Source organism: Dermochelys coriacea, chromosome 10 (assembly GCF_009764565.3).
Source record: "Dermochelys coriacea isolate rDerCor1 chromosome 10, rDerCor1.pri.v4, whole genome shotgun sequence".
Classification (NCBI taxonomy): Eukaryota; Metazoa; Chordata; order Testudines; family Dermochelyidae; genus Dermochelys; species Dermochelys coriacea.
This window is the reverse complement of record NC_050077.1, coordinates 9551246-9566434: the sequence shown is the minus strand read 5'-3', so window position 1 is coordinate 9566434 and position 15189 is coordinate 9551246. Positions and strand designations below refer to the sequence as shown.

Sequence of the window (15189 nt, the reverse complement as noted above, 5' to 3'; positions counted from 1 at the left end):
AGCTGAAGTGTTGGAAAGGAATAGGTTTGTTGTGAACTAGAGCAATGAGGCTAGTCTATAGTAGTTTTCCTCCCTTCCTCCGCAGGAATTTCCTACTAGGTGTTAAACTCCAGTGGTAGTTGCAATGATGGACGCTCTAATGTCAACACGGATCAGGTGGTCACCAGCAATGCCTGGACTTGCTGTGCACAGGTTTAGATGACACCGTGACATACATGCTGGTGCCCTTTCTATGCAGATTGTCTAGTACAGGTCAATTTGCCCCGGTATAACTACCCGTTTGTAGTTTAAAAAGCAAGACTGTTGCACCTATAGGAAGGGTCCACACTAGCATTCTGTACTGGTGTTTGTTACACCAGTTCAAGTCTCTCTCGTGTAGACATGGCTTCACAATGACTGTCACTAGGGTCACTGCACCAGAAGAAGTGCTGCACCCATGGGACAGTTCCAAAAATGAAGACTAGTGGAGGAACAGAGAAGCCAGTTCTTCTAATAACATTCTCTGGTTTTGCAAGCTTTGAAGGGATCTCAATTTAAGTTGGTGGAAAAATTGGTAGTGGAGGGAAGGAGGGTCAGGGAATCTCAACCCATTCCCGTCCTCCTTACACCGTAATTTACCAATGTATGTTCTAAATATTTCTAAAAAAAAATCCTACGAGGGGACAAAAGTAACACCTGGCCTAACTACCATATTCACAACTTCCCCTTGGGGTGAATATACACAGAACGGTCATTATTCCTCTATCAACCTTCAGCTATTTGTTGTCAACAAGTTGGAAACCCAGACAGTGTGTGTGTGTTTGGGGAGAGAGGGGGGTGTTCCTACCCTAGACTTCATTGCCAAGAATTTTCCACTTGTGCTGCTACTGCAGCAGATCTACCAGTAAAAGCGTCAACGTAGACAGGGCTGCACATGACTGGTTCAAGCATAAGCCCTGTTCAGAGCCGATCTAGATCATGGTGGTCTGGAGCCCTGTTTGCACAAGTGCCTCTCTCCACCACTGCTATTGGCGGGACAGCCCTGGTGGTAAGTTTATGACAAAAATGCCTAGTTTAGACAAGGGAGGGGCATGCGAGGGAAAAATACCACCTCTGGCAGGTCTCTAATCAGCTAACATTCCTCCTTGTTTTATATTACAAGCCAGCACTCCACAGCACCAGATCCACCACGCTACCCAGAGGGGAAGTGTGATTTCAAGGACCATTGAACACAATGAAATTTTCCCCATTGAACACAATGAAATTTTCCCAGAACGTATCATAATTACAAAAATACCTGTGCTGAACCACTAAGCTGATCAGTTGAATTTACAGCACTGGATAACTTTAGAGTCCACATCCCAATTCCAGCTTGCGGCAGGCTGGTGAAGAGGTTACAAGTTATTATTTCTTACCATTTGTCTAGCACTAAACTGTGTGATAGGCAATTTACAGGCAGAAAAGGCGGGCCAGGTCTGTATTAAGAGCATTTGGCCAGTACGGCTACACCAGATGCTACGCCAGCAAAGCACTCATGTGGATGCAGCTTATATCAGCAAAACTGCACTTTTGCCAGTATAACTGCAGTTACGTGGGGCTTTTGCTGGCACCACTATGTCATATGAGAGGTGTTTGTTTTTTTACCCACACTCCTAACCAATGTAGCTATCCTGGCAAAAATTATAAATTTTATGCAGGCCCAAGTCTCATACTCAGTAAATACGTGCAACAGACTTTCTTGCCTATCACTGCAATGGTGTACATAGGAACAGTTTCCAATCCATTTTAAAACTCTCACACTTCCTATATCTGGACACAGATACTTAACTTGGAAATATAAAAGCATCTCTTCCCTCAATCTGGACCCTTTTTCTTTGGCTGGCGAGCTTGCAAGTTTTATTTAATACTGAACTTGTCTTGCCATTAAGATTTAAATCCCTTCTTGTGGATTAAGGAAGCCTTAGTGGAACACTCTGGAAAATCAAGTTCCTCAGACCAGACTGTAACAATACCTACAAAGAGCACTCACCAGATTATATACACACACCCCCACCCAGAAATATAATATCCTAACACTGTGGAAAAGCAGTGGCAGTTTTTGTTTTGTTTTTCTGGGAGCTTGGTATATTTTGATATAGTCGGGTCCTGGGCAAGTTTCTCTCCCGCATCTCTGCTACTTATCACCATGGTCCTGCATAGGCCCATGCTGTTCTGTCTCAGGCATTTCCTATGCCGAGATTACTAATAGTAACACACTAACTCTGGGTTTTGTGCTGGAAATAAAAGTGCTTTGTGGATTAAGCCGAGACCACTAAACTCATTTCACTTGTGACCTAAGGCAAAAACCAATAACCCACCAGATTTTGAACCAGGTCTCCGGAGATGAAAGGCTAGTGTATTAATGGACTCTGCAATCTGGCATCATTGATTACAATTACCTTCTCTTTTATTTAAAGTACACCTCCTCTTCTTACCAAACTCTTTTGCTGCTGTGGATGAGATGCTGTTGCATAATGTCACCTTCCTAACTCTTTTTCATGGACATTTAGCAAGACCCTTAGGAAGGCGCCATACTACCTCCTGGCTGGCATGTACATCCTGTCCTCTGCCACCCAAAAGTGACATGAACGACCTGCCTATCTCCAACAAGCCAAGAATCAAAGAAATGTAGAACCACTAGGAATAACTGCATTTTGCCAGACCTAGGTCTGAGCTGGCAGAGAAGCCAGTTCTACCTTCTCACTGCCCCTAGTAAGTATCCCCTTCCCCATAACTGCAACAACCCACACTGTACTGCGTCAGACAAAAGACTTCGGTCCCCATCCCTCCCAAAAAAATCTTCAATGGATCAGGATTATTGGCAAGTTCACATGAAAAATAAATACATAAGAGAAGAGATAACTGCCTGCAAGTCTCTTAGCTGAGCCAGAGTGCAGGGTCCTTCAGCTCCGGGTTTTCTAGCAAGAAAGGCTACACAGCAAAGAATTTTGAAATCAATGGACTAAAAGAACTAGATCCAGAAGCATAGTAAATCACGCTATTTTTAAAGGGATGAATTTAGTTTAAGATGACTTGGGGAGGGATTCAGCAGTCACTTTCTTTAGTCCTGCTTATTCATTGACTGATTTCAAGATGCTCTGTTAAAATGTTACCCCTCCCTCATTCAACAACTTAAAATGACAGGAAAAAAAAAGGCTCTAAATAGCAGGAAGCAATCATCATTTAAAATGAAATTGTTAAAGCCATAAAAAATCCCTGTCTACCAACTGCCACAGTATAATGGAAGTTTAAACTGTTAATTGTACATATCTTTTTAATGCAATTTAGCCTGTCTGGGAATTACCACTCCCTACTGTAGCCAACCTGGGTTAGAGAGCTTTGTTAATAGTAATACAGGGTAGAGAGTTGGTGAGAGAGCGCAGGGAATGAATTCTGAAAGGCTGATGGGGGAGTTATCTTGGAAGTGGCTTAGATGTAAAATCCAAACTTGTGGAAAAGAGAAGATTAAATTCCTTTAAAGAAGGACCAGATCTTCCCACTGGCTTACCAGCCCAGGGGGAGTTCTACCTGAACCCCCTTTCAAAGGACAGTGTTTGCACCTCAAAGCCACAAGATTGATAGAAGCTTCTGGGATCAACCAGAGGAAACGGGGTAAACATAAAGCAATTATTTCATGAAATAGCCCAAGCAAGCAAGGGAGGGAGGGGGGAAGCTTCTATTAATAGAAGTTGGAAAGGTAATTGTAATCATTTTCCCTAGCAAAGAATTACAGGTTTGTACGTCTTTTAAAAATAAAGGAAACTAAAATCCTGATACTAGACTCAACCTGTTTGTTTAGGCAAGGAGATCAATTTTAGAGAGATTACATTTTGCCTTAGCAGGAGGTGGTGGAAAATGAGGTGTTTGCCATGTGCTTTGTTTTATTGCTCTTCATTTTATACCTCTTGTTTTAGCACCTGGAAAATTGGCACTGCCACCTATTCTAAAACCAATAAATCCTTCCCTCGATTCGGGCTGCTTCCTTCTTTGCAGATGTTGGCAATCAGGTTTGTAAATTTCAAAGTCATTCATTCCATGCGTTGTAGAGAAAGGCAGGTTTATTATTGCAAAATTTGTCCCCTACCAACGCCTAATGTAACCTCAGAGTCACCTTTCCACACCCAGAAAAAAAGAAACGTGACTGAAGAAATATTTGAGTGTGGGACTGCAAGCAACCTCCTTTCAGGCCACAAACACAGGCTACACAACACGAAGTAGCTGAAAAAGCAACATATTTTTAAATGTGCAATGAAAGAAAAATAAACAGTTAGCTTGCACATGTGCAGACCGATTCCCAGCTAAATTGACTTATAAGAATTTCAACCAAAAAAAAAAAACCTATCTAAAAAAGGCAGGCACTTGAGATTCGGTTTTATGTATTAATAAGAAATAGCCCCAAAGCACTTTAGAAATTGCATCCATCCGGCTGGTAAAGGATTGATTCTTTAAAAGAGCATAACCCGTAAACCCCCCGCCCCACAACAGTTTTCTATCTACAGTTTTAAAAATAAAAACACTTCCAGCTACTCAGCTTTTTAACGGAGTCACACACACAACCACAAAAATGCATCCTCAGTTAATGTGCAAAAGTTAGACATTCTGCAAGCCCCAGGGATTCATAATGCGATGTGTGTGTGTGTTATTTCTGACTGCCTCCCCTTCCCCCACTCCCCTCCCCTATGTGGACCCCTCTCCCTCCAAGGGGTAAGGGGAGGTCTGGGAGCAGGGAATTTCGGAGAACACTAAAACTTTTCATCTGTCTTGAATCACTCCCAAAGCAACCGACTACTGCTGTAGCTCAAAACCCGGACAATAAATTACTGGGGGAGAGGGAAAGAGAGGAAGGCTCGATCAGACATTCTTAGCTTGCATTCCTTGTACATTCCCCCCATGCAATCAAAGAAATAACGCTGCTCAAAAATTAAACAATGTTGGCTGCATGTGGTATATTGGGGGTATTTATGCATTCAAAAAAGCAAGCCGCCACACCGCTCGGACAGCTTTCTCTTCTTTTCCCCCCAGGCAGTTTCCTTGATTTTTAAAATCCAGCTGGTGTCTATTAAATAATTTACTTTTTAGGTTGTTGAACCCCCCCACCCAAAAAAAAAAATTCCTGCCATACTTAACGAACTTCCCAAGACGCCAGGCAGACGCTGGGGAATGAAAGCAGAGGAGAGCCCTCAAACCCCAACACAAACAGACTTTAGCAAAACAAAGCGTGTTGCAGCTATGCAACTGCCCTGCTTAGAAACTGGGGGTGGAAACTCGTCCTGTCTCCCACCCCTCCGTTAGCACGTCTTGCCATTCCGCTGAAAAGCACGAACAAGAGTCTCTCACTGAAATTATCATCTACAAAACAAGAAAACCAACCAGAGAGCGATCTCGTCTCGCAATTAAGATTCAGACTTTTTTTTTTTTTCCTTCTTAATACTGTTCCCGGCAAGATATTTAAATTGTTACACCTTGGGGCGGTATTTAGACTAGAAACCAGGGAATCCTAGTCCGGATTTGTGTTTAAACCAAAGGAAGAAGCGAGATTTCTTCTTTGTCCCAGTGTTATATAAAAATAGTGTTTGGGGGAAGTGTAAACGAGCAAGTAAAATAAAATAAAATAAAATAAAATAAAAGGAGGGGGGGAATCCGGAATCGAGGAAGGTGGGAGAAATCTTAGGGTTTTGTTTCAAGCAAAAAACACGAGACAAGTTTCAAAGCTATCAATACAAAATTGTATCAGCGGGAGAGCATTTTAGAAGGGCACGGAACGCGTTTCAAGTCAGTTTCTTCGAGGGGAGAGAAAGTAAAAAGCCCACCAGACACTGAAATGCCTCCCTAAACTTCACACCCCACGCGCCAACCTTCCTCCTCCTCGGGAAAAGGGAACATTTTGAGAAGAGGACCAAAAAAAAAAAAAAAAAGAGAGAGAGATTGGATGTATTTCGTCCCGCGCCAGGGTGAGCGAGAGCCCCCGAACCCGGACCCACCCTTCCCGGGGCTCTGCAAGGAGCTGGGGGCTTGTCCTTTCCAGCTCAGCCTCAGAGATTTAAATCACACACACCGCCAGCGGGGCCGCAAAGCGCCTTACCCGGGTGGGAATGGATGTTGATGCCCGATGCGAGGTATTTTCCAGGTGCCAGAGGGGCCGGGAGCCCCGCAGCCATGTGGCCGGCGGATGGAGCGATGCGCCCGGCTGCGCTGGCGGGTCCGACTCGGTGACTCTCCATGGCCAGCCCGGACAGCAGAGGGGGAAAAGATCGGGGAAGCCCAAAATCTCTGCCATCCATCATCCACTCGCGGACTCCGAGTTGACTTTATCTCTTCCCCCCCACCCCCCCCGTTCAGATGTTTTTTAAAACTAAGGTGTGAAAGCGTCCCATGGCGCGGTGGGGTGCTGGGGTCCTGGCGAGGCGAGTGCCCTGCAGGGGAGAGACAGACACAAACACGGCGGGGGGGGGTTACCGTCCCTCCGGTGAATTCACCCTCACATCCAAACCTCACACACGCGATTAGTCAATTTGTTTGCAAACGGAGGCTAAATGATTTATACATCTAGTCACCCAAAAGTTGAGCTGACCCCCCCCCCCAACAACCGATATAAATCATTTTAAAAAAATATCCTCGCCTGGAAGGGGGAAAAGGAGCGGGCTTGACAGAGAGAAGACCACAACGTTGCTTGGGAGAATCCGATATTTTTGTTGCAATAACAGCAGAGAGAGAATTCGGTTTAATTAAAATAACCTTCCGCTCTGCCCCCCGCCCCCCCCCCAACCAAAACCAAGGGGGAGTTCAACAAGCCCTGCTAGATCGGGTTAAAATAATTTTTGACAAATAATAAAAGCCTCACTCAGGCATTCCAGACGCTCCTGCCCCACGAATCTGGTTGAAACCAGCCACCGCAGTATATATTCTTCTCCACAATCACCAACTTTAGGTTACAAAACCGCGAAACCTCCCCTTCCCATAGATTAAAATGTCCCACTACACATTTACCCATTATCTTATCCTGAAAGTATTTAATATTTAACTTTTTAGCCCTTGAGGACTCCACGAGGTACGCGCAGTTGGGGAGTTTTAAACGATTATTATTATTACTAGGGTTTTATTATTATTAGGCTTTTAAATCGGTGTTCCTTAATCCACTTAAAATAGCTTTTGTGTGAAAGTGGATTTATTACTGAACACACGATTTAAAAAAAAAAACAAACAAACCAACGACAACGATATAATTGTAATTCTGAGATTACCATGAGATGGGACTGCATCTTGTCACGGTTTTATAAGAAACAGTATTATCCTCAGTTTCATTTTCAGTGACTGGTTTACTAAGGAATATTCTTACGTATTTTCTAAACCGCGGCTTGTTTGCCAATGAAATTAGTTAGAGAAAAAAAGCTTAATTCGAGAACCCTTTTTTGCTTCGTAAATACTCATCACCTTTCAGTTAAAATGTTAAGATATCTAGAATTTACTGAAAGAAAAGGGGCGGTAGAGGGAAGCAGGATATTTTAAATCTATTCCCCCCCCTCAAATATTTATTTTCAATACCATGTAATCATTCCCACATAAATATATATATTTAATATGTGTGTGTCTGTGTTTTAAAGGGTACTCAAGCTGTCTAGTGAGCATTGGTTTCCAGATCAAGTGAAGAATTCTCATGTATTCCATGTTTTCTCTCCAGGGAAAAAAACTCAGAATTATCTGAAATAAATTGAAATTATTTCCACCCATGTCTAACCTACACATAGTTTAAAAAAGGGGGAATGCACTGTCCAAAAAGCCAAAGTCGCTCAAAAGCCATTTAACACGAGTTTTCTTACCAGCTTTGTTTCTTATTTTAGCCTGGTTTTAGTTACATGTATCCCACCAGCTTTATTAAGCAGTGGCTCTTCCCCTCCTCTGGTTACCAGATGAAACATTTACTTAAAAAAAAAAACCAACATAATTCTGGACATCCTTAGCTACATGCTTTCCATTTTAAGCAGGGGGTGTTGCTGCGTTGTTTTTTTAAAAAGCCCTCCTCTTATTCGTTTATTTTACAGTGGAATGAAATAACATTATGACAAAATGGACAAGTTTAGCTGACCCTTTTGATTCTAGCCTTTTTTGGTGTGGGGGGGAGTTAATTTATCTGCCTTCCTTCAATGTTCCAATTTCAAAACCTCCTTACTTTTCCTTCCTCTTAAACGCAGTTAAAATGGCTGCATTCCTGCTTTTAATTAAAAACAGCCCATAACCATAACATGTCTCTCTCTTACCTCCTTTCCAAGCCTGTGTCAGCAAAGGAGAAGTTGGGGAGTCGTTTTGGAAACCTTATTTTTATTTTCGATCTTTCTTTCTTTTCTTTTTTTTGGTGTGTGTGTGTCGGGGGAGGGGGTGGAGAAAGGAGGGGGCTTTTAAGTAATGAAATTGGGGTGAAATCAAAGCCAACTACACTACGGGAAGGTTTTTGGAGGGTGACGGGGAGCGGATCCTATAGCAAAGCGATTCGCCAAAAAATGCAAACCAAACCTAATTAACTTGCTGCAGAAAAATAAATTCGGAGAATTCTACCTTTCCAGCCCCGAAGAATCCGCCTTTCTCCTCTATGCAACTCTCTTCTTTGGCATTCTTTAGCTCTTTGCCTTTGCTTTCCTCCCGTCTCAGAAATTAGATCCAAGCTAGAACAGTACTTTTTGCCCGTCTTGCCTTTTTTTGGTATAAAAATGTCCTTTTAGTCCATAAGTCGGTCTCACCCTCTCCTCCACCCTGAAAGAAAAAGGAGCACAGGCACCGATCTCTCTGCTTTCCTTTAAAATCCAGCTTTCCTGCTCCAGAGGTCTCTGCTTTTTAATAAAATCCAGGTAACGCTGGTTTAGAGAATTCAGAATCTCCATATACAGCCCGCGATTGGAAAAGGTACATTACACAAACCCCCTTTCAAGTTCCTCTCTCTGGATCTTAAAAAAAAAAAAAAAAAAAAAAAAAAAAAAAAACCCTCTTTAGCAATGAAACAAGCATTGTTCCTCCCGTCCCACCCCTCTCCAAGCTGGCGAGCCAAAATTTCATAGTAAGTCTCCCATTGGCTGCTCGCACTGCCACTCACCCTCATGTAAACACTTTGGCCCTCAGCCATTTCTATAAAACCAATTATGGACCAAGGACTCGACCGGTTTCTAGGCTCCCCTAACAGGCTGAATGATCAAAACTGGTGGTGAGAATTTTTAGAGGCCGTTTTAAGGCTCCCCTCCCCTCCCCCCCCCAGTCTGGGCTGACTGATCAAAATAGAAGGTGATTGTAGCTGCAGTTCGCTTCTTTTCATTTCGCTCTATTTAGTGAAAATGCTGCATTTAGCGAAAGTCCCCTATTTTCAGGGAACGGGGGGCCGCAGGGCTGCGGTTCTGATTGAAAAATAAGCTTTTAGCATCCAGGGCAAATAATGCAAGGGGGGGGTTGTCCTCTTCTCCCCCTCCCCTCCTCCCTGCTTTCGGCAGTTGCTAGCTGGAACTGGGAAATATTTCCCAACTTTTTTTTTTAAACCCTCCCCCACTTTATCATTTCAAACAGAGCTTTAATTGATTCCCAGAGAGAACGTTTGTCTTAACGGGACTGGGAGGAGAGGGGACAGAGCAGGAGTTTGGGGGTTTGATCCAAGTACCAGTGGCGGTGAGTGCGGATTGGGTTGGGGAAGAACCTAAAGAATCCTTCACTAGACCCTAATCGAAGGCAGCTAATCTTTAATATTTTCGAGAGGGCCGGTGAGTGTGTGTATAACCTTTTCGACAGAGGTTCCTATAGAAACATAGGTGATAAGAGCCAACTGCAGCCCGGCTGGTTAAAATAATCCCAGAATAAATGAACGTTAGAGGAGAGTAAATAGTCCCTTTATATAGATCCTCTGAAAGCAAACAAACGCCGTCCCCCACCCCCCAAAAAAATCCGAGCTGAAAACACGATTAAAGAGCAATGATCTGTGGTCAAAAATCCCAGCTGACATTTCATTTCATTTGCATTTCACTGCAGGGCTCCTACGAGACCCTTCTCCCTCCCCATTTTAATAAACATTCTTGGGCTCTGTTTTTTCCACCTCGTGTTAAGTTTCAAAGACAACCCCCCCCCCTCCTTCCTCCCCATGCGAAATCTGTTTAGGTGGGAGAAACCCGGTGCTGAGCAGAGAAGAGATCTGCTAGCTGCCCTAGCTGGAGGAGAAGGGGGGGGGGGGAAGAGACGAGAGAGAAACCAAACGACTCTGTATTTGATAATACAATGCCTCTTTTTCAGCATAATCCGTTTTCACCCTGCGTTGTTGGTCTGTTGTCGTTTTCCCCGCCTAGGAAGATGAACATGCCTTGATTTAGGGAGAGAGAGAGAGACGGCTCCATGTAAACGGAGACCCTGTCTCAAAATTCAGCCGCCTTCCACACGAAAAGGCGTTTAAACTATTTTTAACAGCAAGCGAGCCATGCCTTCTTTAACCTTCAGATGCGATCTGGAAGGCTCTGATACAGTAATGGTTAACCAATGCTGCGCGTTAGCGAGAGACATTGTAAACAGCTTTGTTTTGTTACCCCGGGTTTGGATTAACTGCGCTACGGTTTGGTTTTTATTTTGTTGGGTATTTTTGCTTGGTTGGTTTTTTTTTTTTTTAAAGCCTTAGATTTAACAGTTTAGGCGTTTAAATCAGTCGGACCACCTCTTCTCCCCCAATCAAGCAGTCCTGAAATTCGTCAAGAGGTTAGAAACTCTCCTTTCCCCCCCTCAACTTGGGTATTTAAAGAGGGAGGGGAAATCGAATTTAATTCCAGTATAAATTAAAAAAAAAAACCCTCGAGTCCTGTAGGATAGTTTCAAGTTGCCCATAGTCAAACCGTAGCTAGCTGGTTTCTAGGCTGCCCTCTTTTGGAAGCAGAAGAGGAGGGAGAGAGACGAGGAAAGGAAGGGGGGGGGGGGAACCCAAACCTAAAATAGTAATGAGCTGAGAGGAAAAAGCAATTCTGTGTGTTAAAGCAAAGAAGATCTCATCCAAATTTCACCCCGGCGCCTTCTGAAACCCCAGTGAAAGGACGGCAATTTCAGCAGGACTCATCAACAGTGGATTGATCCCAAATTAGCCAAAGGATCAACAAGAAGAAGGGGGGGGGGCGAGCAGAGAGAGAGGCCTGGTGGGAGGGGGAAGAGGAGGCTATTGCAAAGAAAATGAATGCAAGTCCGTGGCTTATGGCTGCCTGAACAGAATGCGGAGAGATGTTGAATGATCATTGGAGCAGCAATGAGTGACAGCTTCCCTCTGAGTTTACGCTTCTTTCTTTCTTTTTTTTTTAATAGCACTTTATTCCTCGAAAAGCTTGCAAATTCTAAATGCAATTTAAAAAAAAAATATCCACCGCTAATAAATACCCTAACGATCAAGGCAGGAGCCATCCAAGCCATTGTTTTTGGACTTCTCAACTCCTGGATTCGGAATGTTTCATTTTTGTTCTCCTCTAGCAGACCAAAGGGGAAAAAATAAAAATGGCTTAATGGCTTTTATGTGGCTTTAAAGGCGTATTGTATAAATGTTTATGTTCTCACACCCGGATCCTACAAGACGCTGTAATTGTGATGGTGGGGTATGTATGCAATAAATCATTTAGTTGCTAATAAAAAATTCTGCCTATTTGTCCTTAGTTTGCCAATGGCGCTTGCATTTTTCAAGTGTGTTTCTCATCAGTTGGGAAGGGAATCTGCATTTCATTAAAGCTGCAGTTTCTCTGTTGATCAATCTTTCTCTCTCCCCGCTTTGTCAGCCACCCAAAACCCCCAAAAGCTTTAAGCAAGAAAAATGTACTAGGTCAACTCCCAATGCACAAAGAGCCTTGGAGCTATTTTTAATAGCATTTTATGTAATCAAATGGTTACCCTGACGAGGCTTTCGAGATGTTGTTATGGAGGGAAAAATGCAAAGCAAATCCCATAACACGGGCTGCCTTCCGCTGTAAACAATACTGGGTGGGTTATTTTTCCTTCCCCCTCGAAAAAAATAAATAAGAGCTGGCTGTCCATCGCCAACTACAATCTTATCCTGTAGCAAATATTTAATTGCCTTGATCTTTGCCACTGATAGCAAAATCATGGATTTCTCCCTCCCCCTTTGGTGCAGTCGGACTGATAGATACCAGCTGGGTGGAAGCCATCTTGTAGGCTGGGTGGAGTACCAGGGGAGAAAACACATTTCTTTAAAAGCCTGGTATTCTTACCTGTGAAACTCTTCTCCCCCCACCTCCCCAATATATAAGAGACCGTGGGCAATCAGCCGCCTGCCAGGTTAGTAACTAACCCCTTTAAATAAAGTTACCTTTCTAGAAAGCTGCCGGTCTCAGGTCGGGGAGAAGGTGCCAGACACTCTCCTAAATAGCTATGTTTTTAAATCGTGCTTTTACGAGTGACCTTTTGTTTCCCTCTACCGTCTTCTGCGTCTGTACCTGTTTTTCCTGCCTAACTATTTAAACCCAAGACTCCAGAAATCCAGGATTCGAATCAGGCGGAGGGAGCGAGCCATTTTCTCTGCCCCCCCCCCCTTTTCGGTTTCTTTCAAACCGGAAAAATAACGTCTGGGTTTCTACTACTTTCAGATCTATATAACCCACCAAACCAAACATTTCCCCTTTTCTCCCGCCTCTCTTCGGCTTTGAGTTATGTTAAATCAACTTTTTTTTTTTTTTAACTGAGTGTAGAGAAACTCAGCGGAGCTTCTCTAGCCAATTTCTTTTCTCTGCCAAAGGCACATGCGCCCTTCAGGCCAGCCGACCTGCTCTGTGTTTGTATTTGCAAAATACACTGAACTGAATTAAAGCGCATTAGGGATTTCCCTTCCCTTCATTGTTCTAATCGGCGTTAATTAGATTAGACTTTCTTTTGTTTTGCTGTTGTTTGTTATATACCGTTTAAATCTTGGGTTGCTTTTTGAGGCACTGTACAACTGTAAACACACAATTATTCCCGGCTGGGTTGACAAAATACTTTTTCTTATCAAAGGACACTCCAACCTTGAAGCAGTCTTTCCACTGCTTCCCCCACAAAAGCCAAACCCGTTTGCCTTCAGAGGCACCTCCTTTGTCTTCTTTTCCCTCTCCAGATCCTGGGATATGATACTGATCTTTAGCTGCCGCTTTGGAGCTATTTTAATCAGATTTTATGAAAGAATTCCTACCAGAAACCTAATCGCTTACCCCAGTTGTAAATACAAATTAGAAAGCCAGCGTTGCTTTTAATACTATCCTTTGTAGTTTATCTAAAGGTAGGGCGGAGTACCTGTAGCTTGTGTATATATTTAAATACGTGACTACGCTTATTTTCACACTCACTTTAGAACACAATAGTGGTTGGTTTCATGTGGAAAAGAATCCCTTCCCCTAGCTTTTTCTAAACTGGGGTTTATTTATTGCGCTCAAACCCGTGGGACACTACCAATGTGCCAGCCTGGCTCTTCAGAAACTTTTCTTTTTGGTAGTTTTAGAAGGATCTATTCCTTTTTATTTTAGCGATTCATAGTCTTAAGAAGCCTTTGAAATCTACCAACGAGTAGCATCTCCTTCATGTAGAAGAAACGTTACAGTATATAAAAGGCTTAAGTGAAGCACTCGGCTGCTGCTTTAAAAAAAAAAAAAAAAAAAAAGATAAATCTTTCATCTAGAAGATCAAAGGCTTCCCCCCTCCCCTTGGTGTGTTGTTTTGTTTGTTTGGTTTTTTTTTTTTTTTTTTTGCTTGTAAGGTTGAGAATTTGAACCCAAGCGCTAGTTACAATTATTTTAGTTCTTATAGAATTTTCTCCCCCATTGTGGTCCTGGTCATTTGCTCAAAAATATATGGCCTTGGGTTTATTTTTCTTTGTTTCTTTCTGAACGTTAAGTCTAATTTAAAAAAAAAAACAAAACAAAACCCGGAGTTTGGTTCATTTTCGCTCGGCGCCTTTGGTAAACGGTCGGAATTTATTTTTCGGAAGGGCTAGTTAAGTGGGAGCTCGATAGGTTTTGCTATAAAGACGGGGGTATGAATAAGGCGAATGAATTTCCCCCCTCCCTCATAACTGAAGCATTCCATGAAACAATGTAACTAAGCAAAAAACCACTCATGTTTCTAGCAAGTCTAACCGTCATTCCTGAGCCAAATTTAGCTTGGCTAGCAAGTTGATCTGAGCAGGAAATACTTGCAGATAGAATAACTGAATCGTACAGTGGTGCCTAGCGTCAGATTAGATCTTGTGCAATTCCTTTTTTTCTGTACTACGTTTTTGCAGTCCAGTGTCTAGCTGGCTTGTGAGCACAGTTCTGCATTTGGACTAGAAAAGAATGAAATGAGCTCTCTGCAATTTCGAGCCATAAATCTTCTGTTTGCTAATGGGTCTCTTCTTCTCACCCCCCCCCTTCCCTGAAATGAAAGTGTAGCAGTAGGGCCTCGGAAGGGTTACGCCGGCCTGTTTGAGATCTCTCCTCCCCCCTTCTCCAGCCTCGTTTACTTTAAATCAGCCCCCAAATTGTAGTGGAGGAGGGGAGAACACAGTTTCCCAAGATAAGGGGACACTGCATGACTGAGTCGGCCAGTCCCTGACAGGATGAGTTTGATTTGCCAGGGGAGCAGTTGTTTACAAATGTATGTCTCTCCTTTACCCCTGGCAGGCTTTACCAGAACACGTGGCAAGAAAAAGAAAACTGTAGAGGGGAAGGAACTTTTCCCTGCCATATGATTTCTTAAGTAGCACCTAAATGGGGGGGGGGGGCTTGGCTTTCACATACAAAAAAACTGGAAGACGGTTCATTTGTTTACATGGGATTCGGCGCCTTGGTACATTGCGCTTCCAACCACCTCCACCTTCTGTTTGCTCCTCCGCTGGATCGCGCAACGGGGCGAGTGTTAACAGGACTCGCTCGTTTACCAGGGAAACAAATACACAAAATGGATCTGCCCTAGCTGCCCAGCGCCCGCTTAGAAATTCCGGAGCGTGGCTGGGAAGTCTCCAGGGAGGAGAGCGTGTGTCGGCCAGAAAACCCAGAGACTGGTGCTTAGGCAGGCGGACGCTTCGCACGCCTTGAATGATCGCTCCGGTACGTTGCAGAACGGCCAGGTGCTTCCACCAAACCCCTGGGGGTTTCTAACACCTACTTCCATGCGCGGTTGAAAATCAAGTCACCCCGCGGATTGCACTGTCCTCCCCGCAGA

The 15189-nt window shown here is 43.5% G+C and overlaps 1 protein-coding gene across 11 annotated transcripts in view; it reads right to left on the bottom strand.

Moving 5' to 3' along the window:
* The window catches only part of TNRC18 (trinucleotide repeat containing 18), a 94450-nt gene extending 81851 nt beyond the window's left edge, over positions 1-12599 (bottom strand). For 8 of the 11 annotated variants that reach the window (XM_038419844.2, XM_038419846.2, XM_038419852.2 and 5 more), the window contains exons 1-2: positions 8569-8954; positions 6101-6431 (exon numbers count right to left, since the gene is read on the bottom strand). In XM_038419844.2, the coding sequence (XP_038275772.1) occupies positions 6101-6302 (202 nt within the window). In that variant the 5' untranslated portion in view covers positions 6303-6431; positions 8569-8954. Of the gene's footprint in view, positions 1-6100; positions 6432-8568; positions 8955-12328 lie in introns of those variants that run through there. The other 3 variants (XM_043494236.1, XM_043494237.1, XM_043494240.1) reach the window with 3 other exon arrangements.
* Positions 12600-15189: the final 2590 nt, after the last annotated feature.